At 37.4% G+C, this 20,002-nt stretch overlaps 1 protein-coding gene across 4 annotated transcripts; it reads right to left on the reverse strand.

Annotated features, from left to right (window-relative positions):
• Positions 1-553: 553 nt before the first annotated feature.
• Positions 554-19,053, reverse strand: LOC127859893 (solute carrier family 49 member 4 homolog). 4 transcript variants are annotated; one of them, XM_052397486.1, is made up of 14 exons: positions 18,918-19,053; positions 17,056-17,376; positions 16,427-16,577; positions 15,856-15,946; positions 15,417-15,580; positions 13,614-13,671; positions 12,962-13,026; positions 12,195-12,248; positions 10,522-10,651; positions 10,199-10,307; positions 8,932-8,999; positions 8,067-8,185; positions 7,583-7,765; positions 554-1,739 (listed from the first exon to the last, which is right to left on the reverse strand). In XM_052397486.1, exons 2-14 carry the CDS (start codon positions 17,299-17,301, stop codon positions 1,573-1,575), a joined length of 1,605 nt encoding a protein of 534 aa, XP_052253446.1. In that variant the 5' UTR covers positions 17,302-17,376; positions 18,918-19,053; the 3' UTR covers positions 554-1,572. The 4 variants fall into 4 exon arrangements, with proteins under 4 accessions (XP_052253446.1, XP_052253443.1, XP_052253444.1 ...); XM_052397483.1 differs by lacking the exon at positions 18,918-19,053 and adding an exon at positions 18,314-18,479; XM_052397484.1 differs by lacking the exon at positions 18,918-19,053 and adding an exon at positions 17,481-17,585.
• Between the last annotated feature and the right edge of the window lie 949 nt (positions 19,054-20,002).

Here is a 20,002-nt window from a genome sequence, read left to right on the forward strand (position 1 = left end):
ACATTTGTCAGTTAATGATAAAATCTAATAATTGCATTGCCATTGTTTATTGACAAATAAACAACTGCGTTTAAAGCAAGGCAATTTAAAAGTGTTCTGCACTTCGAAACTCAAATTCTGTATAACAAAAAGAACAGATCAGCAAAGTCTGTAATGTGAGATGCCTTGTTATGTTACATGCAAACCAACTTTTAAAAAAATGCAACAGAACAAATGGCAAAGAAAAATGGGTTGTTAATTTTATATTGGTCATGTTTGTACCTCAGTAGACCACATTATTTCCATCTTTCTGTAAGTTTAAAATGACAATGTTAGACAGCATATCTGGGCCTAGTTTTATACCCTAGCAGACCAGAGTTATGGCCTTTGAGTTATCTTCATGTTTGAGATTTGATAATTATCCTGGGTCCTGGATACTATATATAACGGTATAACACTGTTAACAACCTGTTCACTTGTGGGGGCTGCATATTAAAGCAACTTTCTTTACAAACAATGGTATCGCCAGTAAAAACTTATAATAGTTCATTAAAAAAGGAAAATTTCAATCAACAACAATAAAGCACATAATTTATTTGAACAAGAAATTTTAACATTTGTTATATATTAACGAAACAATAAAATAGAGTAATCTGGTTGTAAATATTTGTTTTTAAACTAGTTACACTTCGAACAATCAATGCTTTACAATTTAGGTTTTATGTCAATTAAATTATAATACAGAAACATATGAAAAATATTATATGACCATAAAAATGCAAACATGTGTATCAATGAGCACGATAGACCATTACTACTGATGGTTACACTATAAATGGACTACAATATTAATGAATCTATTGGTCAACAGTGACTACAATATTTATTGCACAGTTCCAAAGAATCTATTGTTCAATGGTGACTACAATATTTATTGCACAGTTCCATAGAATCTATTTTTCAATGGTGACTACAATATTTATTGCACAGTTCCATAGAATCTATTGTTCACTGGTGACTACAATATTTATTGCACAGTTCCCTAGTATCTATTGGTCAATTTTGACTACAATATTTATTGCAAAGATCAATATAATCCATTGGTCAATGGTGACTACAAGATTTATTGCACTTTTCGATATAATGCCTTGGTCAATGGTGACTACAATATTTAATTTATTGCACAGTTCCATAAAATATATTTGTCAATGGTGACTACAATATTTATTGCACATTTCCATAGAATCTATTGGTCAATAATGACTACAATATTTATGTTCAGTTCCATATAATCTCTTAGTCAATGGTGACTACACTATTTATTGCAAAGTTCCATAGAATCTATTGGTCAATATGGAAACAAGCAAGCATGGTCTTTAAGACCCTCAAAACAAAACAAATATATTGCAGAAAAAAACTCACCGCTTATTGTATTTATACTATAATAAATACAATACAAGATTTAATAGCACTTCAATTAATATCCTTTGAGAGCTTCGATGTTAACAAAGAACAGTCCCGCTTTATGAGAGATTGAATGCCGTTGCAGTGTACTGCTATTTTCAGTGACTCGGACAGATCACGTTAGGTCCGTTACTTGCCATTAGATAACGTGACGGACGTCTGTACGTTAGCAGCAGGCGGTGGTATCTTGATAGTGATATCAAGGTCTGTACGGCGGTATCGTTCGGGAAACAAGAAGAGCAGAGGTAGAGCCACTAGCGTAGAGCCCAGCAGGGCCCAGTTCATCCACGATGTACCTGAATATGATACAGTTTAAAAGTTTACATGAATATATATCAGTTTAGAACTTAACATGAATATATAACAGTTGAAAACCTAACATGAATGTATTACATTTTAGAACTTTACATGCATTTATTACAGTTTACAACTTTACATGAATATATTACAGTTTAGAACTTCACATTAATATGTTACAGTTTATAAGTGTTCATGAATATGCACTTGGAGACTTTTCTAACGCAACACTTTCAAACTTGAATATCTCAGTAATGAGTCAGATTTTTACTTAAAATTTCACATGCGATCATTTGACTATATTCTGTGCAAGATAACGATAAAATCATTCATCCGTGACACTCAGGCGCTTTTGCGCGTGGGGTATTTGTGGTTTAATTGTTTGCCCGTGAAAATGGTGAAACGCTAAATTATTCTAATTGTATTTCAATTCCTTCACTTTAGGTGGGTTGATACACCAGGAAAACATAAAATTAATATAAAGATCAATATGTCTCGTATTAAATTTCAGGAGCGCAATAGCGTAATCGGCATGTTGCAGGCTACCTTCCCCACTTGCTGAAGCATCCGATCGTCTTGGATGAATGATTTCATCGTTTGCTTGTACATACTGTAGTCAAATGATCACATGTACAGTTTTATATAAAAATATTGACTCATAACTGAGATATTTAAGTTTGAAAAATGCTGCGTTTGAAAAGTCATCAAGTGCAGTACAGCGCGCTATAGAATTCCAATTTAATTATAAGTTTATCATTCTAAGTGGGTTTTTACACCAGGAAAACCTGCATTTATTAGAAAATCAATATGGCTTGTATGAGCACAATGTTGCAAGACGGTCGGTCATTAAGACGTGTAAGTTGATGCGTTTTGAATTTCACATTAATGTGTTACGATGTACGATTTGCAAATCTTACCTTTTCAATGATTTTTTTTTATTTGATATGTTTGATATTTTATCGATTGATCAATTTCAATTAAATTTACTTGGACTATTAGATATGTGTGGAATAAGTCTGAGTAAAAAATTTCAACAAAATCCGTTAAAAAATAAGGGAGCTATATATTGATTTGAATAAGTGTTGCGTTAGAAAAGTCTCCCAGTGTATAACAGTTTAGAACTTAACATGAATATGTAACCGTAATAGGTTACCGTTTAGAAGTTTACACGCATATGTCACAGTTTAAAAGTTTACATACATAGTTTACAGTTTAAAAGTTTACATGAATAGGCTACAGTTTAGACATTTAATTACATGAATAGATTACAGTTCATAAATTAAACGGGCCTTTTCACAGATTTTGGCATTTTTTAACTTATTCATTAAATGCTTTATATTGATAAATGTAAACATTGGATCGTAAAAGCTCCAGTAAAAAATCAAGAATAAAATTTAAAAAAGGAAAAGAACATTGCCCGGAACAGGTTTCGAACCAGTGACCCCTGGAGTCCTGCCAGAGTCCTGAAGTAAAAACGCTTTAACCTACTGAGCTATTCCACCGTACACAAATTTAACGTATTTAATACCTTATATAAGCAATCTTCGTAGTTTCACAAAATTTAACGACAAAAACAGAACTGTCCAAATTATTCAATCGTATTTATATATCGCTTTATAATTTTTAGGTTTTAAAATCGTCAAAAGATGCATATAATGGCTATATTGGACCACGGTAAATGTTCAGTATTACTGTTTCCTCACAAATATCATAACTAAAACGAAAATTTGCGAATCTGAAACAACTTTTTTCAATTTTGTCAATTTACCAAAGCGTGAAAAGATCCCTTTAACGTGAAAAAGTTACAGTTTTGAAGTTTACACGAATATGTTACAGTTTATAAGTTTTACATAAAAAGGTTACAGTTTAGAAGCTTACATAAATATGCAACAGTTTCGAAGTTTCCATGAATATGTTATAGTTTAGAAGTTTTCATGAATATGTCAATGTTTAGGTTACAGGTAAGAAGTTTACATGAATAGGTTACAGTTTAGAAGATGACCTGAATACTACAGTAGGTTACGGTGTACATAAATAGGTTACACTGTAGAAATTTACATGAATATGTTACAGTTTCGAAGTTTACATGAATAAGTTATAGTTTAGAAGTAAACATTTGTATATGTAAATGATTCGAAGGTAACATTTGTATATGTGAATACTTAAAACTAAATTAATCGCCATACAGTTTACTGATATCTCAATATACAACAAATGATGCTTATGTATGGAATAGTTTTGTACAGTTTACATATATCATACATACATGGTACAATCAAAGCGCTGAAGGCACTGAAGATGTTCGCTATTGCATAATTTAACACGCAATTCATTTTTCAAAATCAATCGCAAGTTTGAAATGAACACACGCCATTCAACTTAAAAAAGTGTGTGTCATAGCGCACGGGTCGAGTTTTGTGTGCACTTTTTATCATCCTTATTATTTCATAGAAATAACTAAGACAAAATAAAAACAGCATGCTTTTTTGGAAGTTCTGAAAGCAAAGAAAGTATGATGAAAATGGTAATGAGAACTTAATATAAAGAAAATTTGCAGTCACCATCATATTAAAGGAATATTTTTTCTAATATCAAATGACTATCTCACCAAGAATATAAATTCATAATGAAAGTTCCGTGTACAAAACTTTTGATTTTTGACACCATATACAAATTCAAAATATACAATAATCTTCGTATCTTGTATATGGAGGAATAAAAGTATATAAACATTGCTGTTTATGCTTTACTTGTTACCCGAGCAGTTCACACGGTGTCAACAACGCTAACATAAACATAGGTATAGAGCACTAATGCGCTTTTAGGCGAAGCTGTTTCAGTTTTCATCTTAGTGACTTTAACATAACGCCAACAGACACGCATGAATATTTTCGAATATTTAATAAGCTGATTCGAGATACAACCTCTGAATTTTTGCTACATCACTGCATCACTGCGTATGTGCTCAATTCAAAGGATGTAGCACTGTTCAGTGTAAGAAATTCCGGACTACTCTCTGTATGCTCAAACGACACAAATTGTGGCCCTGTTACAATTACGCGTTACAATCCATCTTGCAGAATTTCAATTTCGCCTCCAAGATGAGGAAACAATCATTAGCGAAATAGTATAGTGTCACGATAAGAGAAAATCGTTTAATTATCATACCACAATGTTTGCCGTACTTGGTCAGCACGTCTGGAAATCATTCCTTAATGCGTCGATAGGCTGCCATTATTAACAAGTTTGCTATTTTGAATTCAATCTTGTATCAAAAAGCATTGTTTTTAAATGTGGGATTTTCAATTCGCAATGAGATTTGTAATGACCCTCGTCATGCGAAAATGGGTCTTATTCCATATGCGCCCTTCATATAAATAGCCCACACAGCTATCCCTCCTTCTGGTAAGGAGAAACATAACATATTGAGTGATTTTAAAAGCGAACAGCGTCGCCTATGGCCTGACTGCGCAAGAGCACATGTTGGGTTTAACAAACGCTTGCCGAAACGCATAAGACCCATTTTCGCATGACGGCGCTATTGACGTGTGATTTAAATGTGACGAAAGAAAACTGCGTTTAAATCAAATATAAACATACGATATATTTCGATAATGAAGAAAGATACTCATAACAAGGCATATGAGGACACATATGAAGTGCTCTCCCGTAGTATATTTTTTATTTACTCACACTAATGTGTGGTTTGACAATGCTAACACACATTTCATGCGGTGAATATGCAGCTTACAAGTGAAAAACACAACACAATAGTTTAACTTTTGTTTAATTGTATTCAATTATTTAGAAAAGTTAATTGCTAACTTTATTTCAAAGTCGGCGTATACGCCGACTACATTTTTAAAAGACATGTATTGTTATAAATATATTTAATATAATATATTTAGTTGTTTTCGGTTTTAGCGATTATAAAGCATTTTCGAGGTTGCCTATAGTATGCCTGAGTAATTGATGAACTCATATCCAACTGTCAATGTATTGAGAACTGTGAATATAAACAAGCTAACCCTTCTACTAAGCTTCTACTATTGCGTTGCTAGCACCCGTAAATACAAAAGATCGCCGCTATGTGTTGAGAACCAAGAACGCTTTCCAGAAATACCCGATGTAGTAGCTTCAACGAGGTTATGAAACAGGTCATTCGTATTATTATTATAAATTATTTGTTATATTCGGGTTAAGCGATTATGATTTTTTTTAGTCTATCGTATCGCTGAAGTTATTGTTGAACTTATGTTCAACGTTTTATAAATTGAGAATATAAATAAGCGTCAACTTTTTCCCAAATCTCTCAATTTACGACCTGTACTACGTCATTGAGTTGTATGTGAGAGCGTAACCTATTGCGTTGTTATCGCCCGTAAACTTTTCTTTGTTTATCGACAGGCGCATCTATTAATAGCCTCATATCATGAATGCCAAAACACCCGCGAAAAAGAACCACGTGACCAAATAGGACGCTAAACGCAAATACCATGCGACTACGACTTTAATTATGTAAGAACGCTCCGCAATTCCTCTGAAGCCGGGGCCTTGTGATTGCTTTTACGTAAAGAATTGACCTCTAACTGAAGTAAGCAAAGGAAACGCAGCACCTAATTGACCCATTCCTTCTATGTGCGAAGGCAGATTGAATTTTACTAATGTATGGTTTGCCTATTATAACACACATTATAATGCGGTAAATATGCGACTAAAAGTAAAAAACACTATAATTAAACTTTTGTTTTTAATTAAGTAATTTAGAAACCAAAATTCCAAACCTTATTTCAAAACAGCAAGACTACATTTTTTAGAGAATATTCTTGTTATATTTAAATGTTTTTTAACAGTTTCAGCGATAATGAATCATTTTTATGTTGTCTATCGTATCCCGGTAATAATTGTTGAACTCGTGGTCAACGTGTTATTAATTGAGACCTGTGAATATAAACAAGCGTAACCTTATACTAGTGCGTAATTCTCACCCGGACTCCCCTTTGTTTATCGCCAGCCTCAGATTTATGAATGAGATGAGCGAAAATACTACGTCACGCAGACGCAGCAGAAAGTGGACTATTTTAATCATTCATAAACAATCTCCTCCGCGACACGTGCAATACGATCATTGTTTTTTTATTCTTTTCTATAAAACACCATTCGAAACTATTGCATTTAACACGATATTAATATAATGTTTCCATTTGTGAATAAACATAATTGGAGAACTCAAACCTCTTGCATAAATTATACAACTCTTTCTTCGCGCGTAGTGTAAGCGGGAATTGGGCTAATCATACCCAGGCCGTATCGACCGGAATTTTACACCAAGCACATTAGACGGTCGCTAAAGCGACCATCTAAAAACGATTGGATAACCGGAAATAAAAATTAATTATCACAACATACCTGCGATCAATGTATGAAGGGAATACACGTATACAGTTTACAGACCAGGGAAGTTTAAAAAGTCAATTATTGACAAAACTGTTGCCACTTTTATGAACTTGTGGCATCAAAATTTTGTTGTAAGTTTAATGTGTTTTTTAAACTAAAAGTATTTCAAGTTTATTTCATACCAACTCTCTGTCATAAAAAGACTAGGGATTGTATTGTAATCACTTGGTCATAACATTATTTCTACGGCTATTTCTCCTCTAGATCTACCTCTGGTACAAGTAGGTACGTTGTACACGAATCAGTATGTGCACTTAGTTCCAGTAGAGAAGCTTACCCAGGGAAAGTGTTACAAGTTAAGAAACCGTCGTAATATAAATGAAATATTAATGATGTTCAAAAATGAGAAAAAAAACTTCCCCCCATTTCTCTCACACAACCAGACCTATGTTCTTGATGAGCATGATGAAGAGGAAGCCAATGCCGACAAGGTTGTTGACAAAGGTCATCAGCCCTCCAGTGACCCCCTCAGCAACAGGATAGCTGGCCTCGCACGAGATCTCGTAGAACAGTGGGATCCCACCATTGATGAACACTCCTATCAGTACGCAGGCTGCGTACAGACAGGCTGGAATTGTTAGTCATACACAGATCAGTACACTGGCTGCGTACAGACAGGCTGGAATTGTTAGTCATACAAAGATCAGAAGACAGGTTCCTTATAGACAAACATTCTTAATGTATTATAGTCATTCACAGAAAGGTTGTACTTAAAAACTTAAATTAAAGGTTTGAAATGTTGAACTTAACTGGAGGCAAGTCATACCAGGGTTTTACTGTAAGAAATTTCGATTAAAACGACACGGTGAAGTATCTAATATTATGCACGGAATAAATATGTTTATTTACAAAGCAGACTTCGTACTTACGTATGTTAAAAGGGATGTACTGCTCACACATGGCGGTGAACCAGACTACAGCCAATATTGCACCAATAAACAGCACGATCAAAAACATCTTCATATGACGCATGAACAGGTCAGAAAATCTACAAATTATTAACCCATAATAATAATAGTGGACTCTCCCATCCTTGTAAATTGGATCAATTTATTTCCAAAATTAGGGATGTCTAGTATATTTATTTCAATATTAAGAATATTTCTTACAAAAATTCCTTTCAGCAAACAGCTCAGACCCAGATGAGACGCCGCATCATGCGGTGTCTCATCTGGGTCTACGCTGTTTGCCAAGGCCTTTTTTCTAGACGCTAGGCATAAATGGGTTAATGACACTACTTTGGTATGCTGCTGTAAGCAATATGGGGAAATAGCAAATTTGATTTCTAAAAACACTGTTCACAGCATACTTATTCTACATACTACATTTTTTGTATTGTAATAAGTATTTTTCTGTCAAGGCCAGTTAAATGTTGAACAGCTACCTTGTCCGCCATAAAGTCATTATACGTTGTTGTTTTTTTGTCTTAATGCTTAGATTGTATTTATTGAACAATATAATGATACGTGCACTGTAATTAAAGCTCATTTAAATTATATAACTTAATTATTAATGACGTTGTAATTGTAACATGCTGTGCATAACTGACTAAACAGATGGTTTATAGACCGATGGTTTGAGCTAAATATTACATGCGCCTTTCAGCAATTTCTGATGTATTTTAAGAACATACTAGGAGGTAAGTATTTACTACAAGTTTAAATGATTAAGAGTTCAGATAAAAGAAAAAAGTCACGAATGATCAAATGTACACAATTAAAAAAAGTGAGTTACTTGGCGATAAGAAGACCGGCAGTACATCCCGCCATGGTCTGCCAGAAACCCATGTAGCCAGCAGTGTGCTGAAAACAGAACACATATGGGAGGCTTTAAAACGAAATAAGGAGGTTTACAACAAACAAAGAAGGTAAACAACAAGCAATGACAGAGACGGTTTACAACAAACAAAGACGGTTTACAACAAATAAAGACGGTTTAAAACAAACAAAGACTGTTTACAACAAACAAAGGGGTTTACAACAAACAAAGGGGGTTTACAAAAAACAAAGGTAGTTTACATAAAAAAGGAGGTTTAAAATATAGGTTTACACAGAATAAAGCGAATTACAACAAACAAATGAGGTTTGGAAAGCACAAAGATTGATATCAAACAACGTGTTGGTTTCGAGGCATATGTGCGACAAGTGTGCAACTAACATAGCAAGAGTACAAAAACACAACAAGTGTATAACGCACGTAGAAAGTGTACAACGTACACGGCAAGTATTTCAGAAACATAGCAAGTTTACCAATAATACAAAACGTGTTTAAAATAATACATAACAAATGTAACAAGTGTCAATAAACATAGCAATTGCACAACGAACAGAGCGAGTGCCCAACAAGCACAACATGTGTACAATAAACACAACAAGTGTTAAACAAAAACAAAACGTGTTCAACAAACGAAACAAGTGTACAATTAACATAGCAAGTGTACAGCGAACACAACTCAACAAACACAACAAGTGTACAACGAATATAGCAAGTGTACAACAAACACAACACGTGTGCAATGTACAAGACAAGTGCAAAACGAACAAGGGAAATGCACAACAAACATAACACGTGTGCAAAGAACATAGCACGTGTGAAATGAACATAGCATGTAAGATGCCGTGTGATTTGAGGATGACATATCTGCGAGATGCCGTGTGGTTTGAAGTTGACGTACCTGCGAGATGCCGCGCGGTTTGTGGTTGACGTACCTAACTGATGCCGTGTGAATTGAGGTTGACATACCTGTGAGATGCCGTGTAAATTGCTGCGAGATGCCGTGTGGTTTGAGGTTGACGTACCTGCGAGATGCAGTGTGTTTTGAGGTTGACGTGCCTGCGAGATGCCGCGCGGTTTGAGGTTGACGTACCTGCGAGATGCCGTGTGGTTTGAGTTTGACGTACCTGCGAGACGCCGTGTGGTTTGAGGTTGACGTACCTGCGAGATGCCGTGTGGTTTGAGGTTGACGTACCTGCGAGATGACATGCGGTTTGAGTTAACGTACCTGCGAGATGCCGTGCGGTTTTAGGTTGACGTCGAGCACAGAGATCCAGACTCCTTGGACCCCTGCGGAGATGGCGCCTGCACTGACCACCAGCCATAGCGCTTTGTTCCTGCCAACAGTTGGCATGATACTACGTAGCTTCTTTAAATGCATCACTTAAGTTATACATTAGGTGCGTTTGCAGATTAAATTTTAAAGTGAGTAAAACTGTGTATAACTTCATGGAAACTTGAATCGGCTAGCTTAATAATACATTACCGGTAATTTTAATATTAATGCTTTTTCAAGCAGTGTGTCTGATGGTTGCACGAAAATTCACGTACGTTACAAGGTGGCGCAGTCCCTTGAGCCACTCTGTGCGCTCCATAGCCGCGGTGGGGCTGGGGGGTATGGGCGGTTTGTCCGGGAAGTAGACCAGCACCAGCAGGAAGAACAGGCCGGCCAGGGCTGCGTCTGAGGAAACTAGGCTTAATGCACGTGCGCACAGTGTCGTCCCACATTAGCCCGTGCAGACCGCACAGGCATATATGGGACGAAACTTTACGCCTTGACTTGATTTTTGTTTTGAAAAGGCTTACTTTAAACGAAAAAATCAATTGAAGCGGAAAGTGTCTTATCTGATAAGCCTGTGTGGACTGCATATGCTGATCTGGGACAACACGTTACGCACATGCATTTAGCCCTGTTTACCAAGAGCGAGGCTTTAATGATGTCTATGGCATGAGTAAACTACATAAACAGTCAGTTTCACTCGACATATTCTACCACATGCATGCACATGCTTCAAATTTACTAATTTGCTTTGCATAACCAAATAACCCATACATGTATAACATATCGTACTATGCCCTAAATAGCCAATGCGGTTTTATTATTTGTATACAATGGTGATATTTTTTATGTGATATGTTTTACAAACATTAAATTACACGGAAGAGTGGACGGGGCAGCCAAGAGGGGACGCCCAAGAGCTACATGGGTGTCGCCAGCATGCTCAAGACACGAAGTATCCTTACATAGACGGAACAAGACATGCAAAGATCGATGGTGTTTATTGTCTACTCATGAGAGAGCCCGCGTCAACGTGTCATAGCAATTAGATATGGCGAAGAAGAAGAAGTTGATTAACCCATTTATGCCTAGTGTACTCTCCCATCCTTCTAAATTGGATCAATTTATTTCCAAAATTAGGGATGTATAGTATATTTATTCCTATATTTAGAAACTCTTACAGAAATTCCTTTAAGCAAAGAGCGCAGACCCTGATAAGACGCCGCATCATGCGGCGTCTCATCTGGGTCTACGCTGTTTGCCAATGCCTTTTTTCTAGACGCCAGGCATAAATGGGTTAACAACATAAATCACGGTCTTTTGATACGTTGATTTCCTTTTGATACCAGTTTGAATTCATTGAAATTTACTAATCGTTCCGGACTTAATTTCTATTTCACAATATATAAACTAAAGCTACATCCATAAGTTATTCTTATGCAACACATGTCTATATCAACCTGCAGTTAAAACAGATCTGAACTAATACAGATATAAATTGCCTACCATTCTTGTTTCAGAACCACTTTCAATACATTGCTTTCTATACAATAAAGGAAGATAAAGTGTTTGAACAATTGAAGTTTTGATTCTGATTCATACAAACGGTATCACATAACAAAAATAGACACACGCTTTTTATTTCCATATTATTAAATCAATCAATATATTTAAGACACAACAAAATCAAATTGTACTAACTAGTGCTATCACAGACAATTATTAATACCCCCACATAATACTTTGACGCAGACTTAAGCCTTGTCAATAAATGCTGCATTTTCATTTGTATCTTAAAGTGTGAACTTTAAGGAAGCCTTGTGGTTCATGTACGCCCGAAACGTATTGTAAACGCATTTTTGCCATGCTATTTTAAAATCATTTGATTCTCTGGTTATGTAGTAAACAAGCCATATTTATAATGAAGAGGAAACTAAATACTTACGGAGATACATCAAATGGCGAATATCAGTATTGACCTCATTTGCATTGACCACATCTAAAAAACAAATGTTATCTTTCGTAAAACACGTCTATACTTACAGCGCAAACTCAACTCATATCAAATAAAAACAGTTACTGCTCACCAAACAGGGGGGGGGGGGTGAGGTCAGTTGGAACTTATTTCCGAGATGGATTCGTTTTTTGTGTTTTTAATGAGGGATAGTTTCACCACACGATCTTAAAACACAAAAACGCTATTCGCTACTCCATCACGAAAAACACAAAATCGGCGCCATCTTTGAAGTAATGTCCAACTAACCTGACTTAAACCGGTAAGCTCTCGTATATGCATGTCCCCTGATCAAAGCACTGCCTGCATCAATGTTGGAAATATTGAGGTGAGACTAGCGATTGTTTGTTAAACCGACGATGTTTGCACATTTCATTCTCGACACTTGTCTAATCCATCTACATTAACTCATTTATGCCTAGCGTCTAGAAAAAAAGGTCTTTGCAAACAGCGTAGTCCCAGTCTACGCTGTTTGCTTAAAGGAATTTCTGTAAGAAATATTCTAAATATAGAAATAAATATACTAGGCATCCCTAATTTTGGAAATAAATTGATCCAATTTAGAAGGATTGGAGAGTCCACTAGGCGTAAATGTGTTAAGTGCCGGTATACGCATATTACATGCCCGTAACATAAACTGGGTACGCATGCTATTGCGATAAACCGAGGGACTGCTGTGAACAGAATACACATGTTACCTGTGTTGGATGTATTCGAGGCATTCTTTCCGTAAAACATAACATCGAAACTCGATTGTAAGGTGCTGAAACAACAAACATGTACTAGTATATAACTTTCCAATAAATTAAAGTACACAAACTGAGCATGACAGCATTACTAAATTCAAATGGTTCAATGTCGTCGCACCGTTGAGAAAACGAGTGCCATCGTGTCGTTTTTTAGTAAAGCGCCAGAAACATTCATTACTGCATGGTCGAGTCGCTTGCAGTTTAGTTTGGTTCTAAAGTTTTATCCTGTTCTTGTTAATGATTGGTGTATGTAATGCCCGGTATTTGATAGGAAAATTGTGATTTGCCTTAAATAAATGACTAACAAGAATTTCTATTCTGATCATCTTTTGAAATTTCTGTTTTCCAATATATTTGGTTAAAAACATAAAATCACATTCAAACGATTGCTACAATTGCACATTACTTGTTACTTAGTCATAAGGGTAAGTAATTGGACTGAATTTATTGCCTTATTCAAACTTACATTAAACTGTTATTTTACAAATATATAGGCGTCTTTTTTGACAATCAACGTAACCTTAACAATACAGCGTTAACAGTTCACCTCATTTAAATATAGTTAGAATCTCGCTTACTTCATTCAGCTAATGTAACAAACCTGGTGATGACGGTCCCGTTGTGTGTGCCATACCGAGGACTCTGAACCATCGCTGGACCTGAAATGGTGCCGGTGTGAGTGACGTGATAGCCTTAACCCATTTATGCCTAGCGTCTTGGAAAAAGGCCTTGGCAAACAGCGTAGACCCAGATGAGACGCCGCATGTTGCGGCGTTTTATCTGTGTCTGCGCTGTTTGCTTAAAAGAATTTCTGTAAGAAATATTCTTAATGTAGAAATAAATATACTTGACATCCCTAATTTTGGAAATAAATTGATCCAATTTAGAAGGATTGGAGAGTCCACAAGGCATAAATGTGTTAACCAACACACATGTTCGTGTTGGACGGTACCAATTAATTGTCTTATCATTATTTGAGAAAAAACAACAACTTTTATGAAAGGTCGCAATTTGTTTTCAAACTTTCACATTTGAGTATGATGAAAGTCGAAAAACATTGCGCGACAGCCCCCACTGATTGTTCTCATCATTTGACGGTCGTCCTGCATATTGGAGAATTGTATGATCAATTGAGAATTTGTTTGTATAAGCATGATTAAATATTTATATTCCACTTTGTTACAAACATGTAGCAAAAGCTTTAACTGTGAAACTTAATGTATGATTGAACTTGCTTTGATAAAAAATACCGGAATTGTTTACAAAGATACATTTATTGTATTAATTATGTTTTTATTTCGGTTATGTTTTTAATTTCGCGCAAGGTTTTGCATGGAAATGGTCGCAGTTTGGCATGGAAATGGTACGCAGTTTGGCACCGAATAAGCCTACAAGTACAGGCTGTGTACAGGATACGCCTTTAAGGCTTACGTATGACCCCTTCATGTTGACAACAATCTGGTTAACAGATAGCCATCAGTTGAAATATATCGTTTGCAATACGTTTTAAATTTAAATCAAACACAATTGTAACAAAAAAATAAATTACAATACAGCCTGTCAAAACCCGTTCGAAGCTATGTCGTTTAATAATCAAACATAATCAACCATTAACCACTCATATTTGCAACGATTAAGAAACTGTTTTTATTGGCAACGATAACAATCATGATTATTGTAGTATACTTATTAGATCGTGATTGAGTAAGCGTGCTCTCTACATGGCGATGTGTGCATAATGACGTAACGGTGAACTGTAATAGTACATGGTATACAGCCCACGCGCAAGTTATATCAATATTCCGTGTAATACGTCACGTTGAATGCATAGCACTGCCTCCTATGCAAGTCACCGATGATAAAGGCCTTATACTGCCCCCTTTGTAGGTCACCTATGATGAAGGCCTAATACTTCCCCCAATGTAGGTCAACTATGTTGAGGGCCTAACACTGACCCCTATGTAGGTATTCTATGATGAAGGCCATACACTGACACCTATGTAGGTCACCTATGATGAAGGCCTAACACTGCCTCATATGTAAGTCACCTATGATGAAGGCCTAACACTGCCCCATATGTAAGTCACCTATGATGAAGGCCTAACACTGCCCCATATGTAAGTCACCTATGATGAAGGCCTAACACTGATCCCTATGTAGGTCACCTATGATGAAGGCCTAACACTGCCCTCTATGTAGATCACCTATGGTGATGACCTAACACTGGCCAGTATATATGTCACCTATAATGAAGGCCTAGCACTGACCCCTATGTAGGTCACCTATGATGAAGACCTAACACTGACCCCTATGTAGGTCACATATGATGAAGGCCTAACACTGCCCCCTTTGTTGGTCACCTAAGATGAACAGAAAGCTTAACGCTTCCCAAAATGCAGGTCACCTATGATGAAGGCCATGGCGATGCCTAAATAGTTGGAGAAAGACGCGATGGACGTCGCTGTCGTCCGCTGATTGGGTGGAAACCAGACCGCCGACAGCTTGGCGGGGCCGGCGAACGGAACTGACCCGCCGAACCCGATCAGGAGCGCGCCGCCATTCGACAGCCTGCAACAAATTGACATATATAACTACACACGTAAACCAGGTAATATATTATCTATTTGCCAAATGCATTTTTGACGACGATACTTCCTCGCTGGATGTGTTGTATACTTTTAGTAAGAGTAACAAGTGGAGCTCACATGGTGTGGAGAGACGTATGGAAGCCTCGCTTACCATGTCATAGCGGCGGGCTCCATGGTAATACAGCGGATACCGCCTTGCTTACCATGTCATAGCGGCGGGCTCCATGGTAATACAGCGGATACCGCCTTGCTTACCATGTCATAGCGGCGGGCTCCATGGTAATACAGCGGATACCGCAGCCCAGCGCCAGCAGGAAGCCGCAGATAATGAGGGAGATACGCAAGCCTGAAATCAGCCGGAAAAAAGTTCATATTACAAATATGTAAACCTGAAAACACGGGGAAATACGTTGAAATTACAACTTGCACGTGCAGACGGACGGACGAACTGACAGACGTCCATTGTGATTTAGATATGTGTCGCGTTCTGAAATAACTGGGCTTAATGCATGTGCGTAAAGTGTCGTCCCAGATTAGCCTGTGCAGTCCGCACAGGCTAATCAGGGACGACACTTTCCGCTTTTATGGTATTTTTAGTTTCAAGGAAGTTCCACCTTATCGAAAATCAAGTTTAGGCGGAAAGCGTCGTCCCTGATTAGCCTGTGCGGACTGCACATGCTAATCTGGGACGACACTTTCCGCACATGCATTAAGCCCAGTTTTCTCAGAACAAGGCTTATATATTCCATCCTCTTCGCGGCGTGGTGTATAACAGTGCAATACACCCCTGCAATACACCCCTGCTAAGGAGATGCGCGTATCGTACCTTTCACATCCATGAAGTAGCACATGGGTATCACGGTGACCATGAAGGCGATGTTGCCGTAGTTAGCCAGCATGCCGATGTTGCTGTCCTGCCAGTCAAACGTCACTTCCGCCGACTCCGTGATAGGGCCCCACGTGTTCCAGGCCATAGCCTGTGGACAGGCAAGTCAGAAGTAGGGCTGTGTTATGTATATGGATTTTTGCCGTATTCAAAAGTATTTCAGTCATATTACTGGTGTCAGTCAGTTACAAGTAACGAAGGTTTGTAGCTTCAGTTAACATTTAATACGTACCGAAGTGCGTTGAAAACAATACATTGTACATTGTTCGAAGTGTGGATGTTTTGGTGTGGTAAACACAGTGTATTCAGATTCGGCGTGAATATTATTTAAAAAGTACCGACTGTTAGTTTACATATATACTTTTGTCTAGAATAAAGTCAATAAACTGGTGTATAACATTATATCATTGGTAAAATAAGAAGCTAACACGAATTTTTTTTCACGATCAGTTCTGTCAGAAACTGATAAATATAATATTTTTCGGAAGTAAAAAATGATATAGTGAATGGAATAACGCTAAATCGTCATTTCATTTGTATAAAATAATGCTATTTTAGCAAGCGTTTACCTGTATGAAGTTTCCTAGACTGAAAACGAAAATGATGTACCAGCGCCGCTTGAACACCGCTGTGGTCGGTGTCGGTTCCTGGACTCTTTCGGTTGCCAGGGAGCCGTTAGCGGACACATATTCGCTGTTTCCAACAACGACATCATCATGATTGTGAAAGGCATGTCCGTAGCGAGTCGCCACGGAACTTCCGGCGTCTGCCTGGTCCGCCCTCAGCAAGGGTTGCCGCTCGTCGCTTTTGTTCATCGGCGTGACGTCACACAAACACACAGAAGAGGGACGGATACTACTCAGTACTGCACTAAGAAGTCACGGTGCTCACTGTTAAAGAAGAACATACGCATCTTGATTGCCTTTATCAATGCTAAAATTATATTTTTCAGGTCTGATTTTTCAAACAAGATGGCAATGTTGAACAGTATGACGCGGATCGGGAAATATTTGTGTGATAATGAAAAACGCAGTCTGCAGTGAAAGCAATTATAAAATGGCCTTTTGAAAACGATTGATTTAACTGTGTCACAAGAGATGGTGTTATAATGCGCACATATTACCAGATATGGACAATATGGTATTCTGCAAACACATTTCCTTTGAAAACCAGACATCTGTCCATATAGCATACATTTTAACCCATTTATGCCTAGTGGACTCTCCAATCCTTCTAAATTGGCTCAATTTATTTCCAAAATTAGGGATTTCTAGTATATTTTTTCTAAATTTAGAATATTTCTTACAGAAATTCCTTTAAGCAAACAGCGCATGATGCGGCGTCTCATCTGGGTCAACGCTGTTTGCCAAGGCCTTTTTTCTAGACGCTAGGCATAAATGGGTTAATACACTCCATCCCCCACCCTCTAACTAATTACCATGTAACCACATCAGATGCTGTAACAGCGAACATTGACCTGGGCATGTTTGAAGTTTGACCGCAGTTAATCATGATATTAAGTACATGTATTCTAACATGTATACAGTATAGTTCTTGATTTTGACCTTCGACGTAGGAGAACAATAGAGCTTTAAGTTGTTTTACCATTACATATAAAGTTTAAGTGCATCAATTTACTTGAGAGAAAAGTAATGATTTATCGTCAATAAAGAGAAATATTTTGACTTTAAATTAGGCTGCTATAAAACATACATGTACGAATAAGGGATTTCTACTTATACATGTATTAAAGATCTATAAATCTATACTGTATTTACCAACCGAATTCATGAAAACAAAACTTAAAATCAACAAAATCAATGTTACCTCAGATGTGAGATCATAAAACACACACGATTGTCACATGTTTGCGGCGAAATATATGAGTAAACAACTCGAAAAAACACTGGTATTATGTATGCCCGTTTAGTAATGTAAACATACTGATCACCGGGAAATTAATATCACTTATTAAGTTGAATGTACCGATTAAAGGGGCGTTTGAACGTACAAGGTGATCGTTGAACAGGATCTTCAGCTTAATTGGTACAGGTTTTATTGATTTATATTTTTGTCATGTATATGATGGGTTATTATCGGTATAAAATGTCTGTTAAATGTAAGCTGTGATAGTATATGTCTATTTTTATGAATGTTTCAATAACATACTTACCGGTAAATCATATCTTTAAATTCATATCAGCGAAATTTTGAGAATATTTATTTCCGTAAGAGATGATTGTTACCAGTCTAAACAGCCGATCCCAGGGTCGGATACAGGGTTTTCGGTCAGTGAGTGCATAAGCTTTGGATCATGCTCAATCACACAAGCTATTTATATTTTATGATGTTACGCCGGTAACAATCTGACATATATAAAGGGGTTTGTCAGAGATAATAATACTGCAAGAATGTCATTAAACTAACGAACCCGTGAATCTTTTTGTTAGCGGCTCTTTTCACATTTCTTGTTACTGCCACATCATAATACGCCCTTATTACGTCCTCTTCGTCCTTCGTCTTCGAGAGGGCGTGGCGATGATGTTCTCGAATGTGGTTACAACGCTGGAGCTCAGTACTAACTTGGTAAGGACCTCGGATGAATATGGTCGTATTGCCAACCTCAGAGAGACCGAATTTACGTGATACAGACAGTGTACAAAAACACAGTGACGAATCTAAGAGTGGCGCTGATGTTTTGCTGACCTGTCGACTTGAGACTCTAGTCGCTACGTTCACAATACTCTTGCACTGCGTCCGTATCACGTCGCGTCTCCTCTAAGACCCTCACCAGACTGTTGCAGGTCCGTCCTGGATCCATGCATGTCCTTGTCACACCCTGAAGTTTGTAGTGCGTCACTGATGTTTATGTTCCGGTTAATTCGTACGCACTTCGTCCATACAATGCGGTAAACAGTGTTAATGAGCATCGCTCAAAGAAAACAAGTGACACTTTTCGCCTAGATTAGATTTTCGTTTAGAAGAGACATGCTTTAGAGCAAAAGTTCCAAAACAGCGGAAATGACCGTCCCTGATTTATATGTAGATTAGCCTAAACTGGGAAGACACTTGACGAACATGCATTAAGCCCGGTTTTCCCAGAGCGCGGTTAGATGTACAGCAATATATGAGCATTGTTCTGAGAAAACTGGGCTTAATGCATGTGCGTAAAGTGCCGTCCCAGATTAGCCTGTGCAGTCCGCAGAGGTAAGGAGGGACTTCCTTGAAACTAAAAATACCATAAAAGCGGACTGCACAGGCTAATCTGGGACGACACTTTACGCACATGCATTAAGCCCAGTTTTCTCAGAACGCGGCTCATATATATTACATCATGATTAAAGGGATGAGCGAACAAGATGCCATGACTTTACTCAAAGGACAACAGGTCATAGTAGAATATTAAAGTGACACTGTAATAAAGCATTCAAGACACGCAAGCGGCGGAGAGAGATAACGGACGTGGTCTAGAGTGATGGGGCCGTCAAAATGCAGCGCACATGTTTTGGACTTCAG

Source organism: Dreissena polymorpha, chromosome 15 (assembly GCF_020536995.1).
Source record: "Dreissena polymorpha isolate Duluth1 chromosome 15, UMN_Dpol_1.0, whole genome shotgun sequence".
In the NCBI taxonomy this organism is placed as follows: Eukaryota; Metazoa; Mollusca; class Bivalvia; order Myida; family Dreissenidae; genus Dreissena; species Dreissena polymorpha.

Coding starts and splice junctions, on each gene's coding strand:
- LOC127859893 (XM_052397486.1), bottom strand. CDS start 17,301: ATGAACAAAAGCGACGAGCGGCAACCCTTGCTGAGGGCGGACCAGGCA. Junction 13,672..15,416: donor CGCCATGGCCTTCATCATAG/GTGACCTGCATT, acceptor GCACCATTTCAG/GTCCAGCGATGGTTCAGAGT. Junction 10,652..12,194: donor TCGCCATTTGATGTATCTCC/GTAAGTATTTAG, acceptor TAGTTTCCTCAG/ACGCAGCCCTGGCCGGCCTG.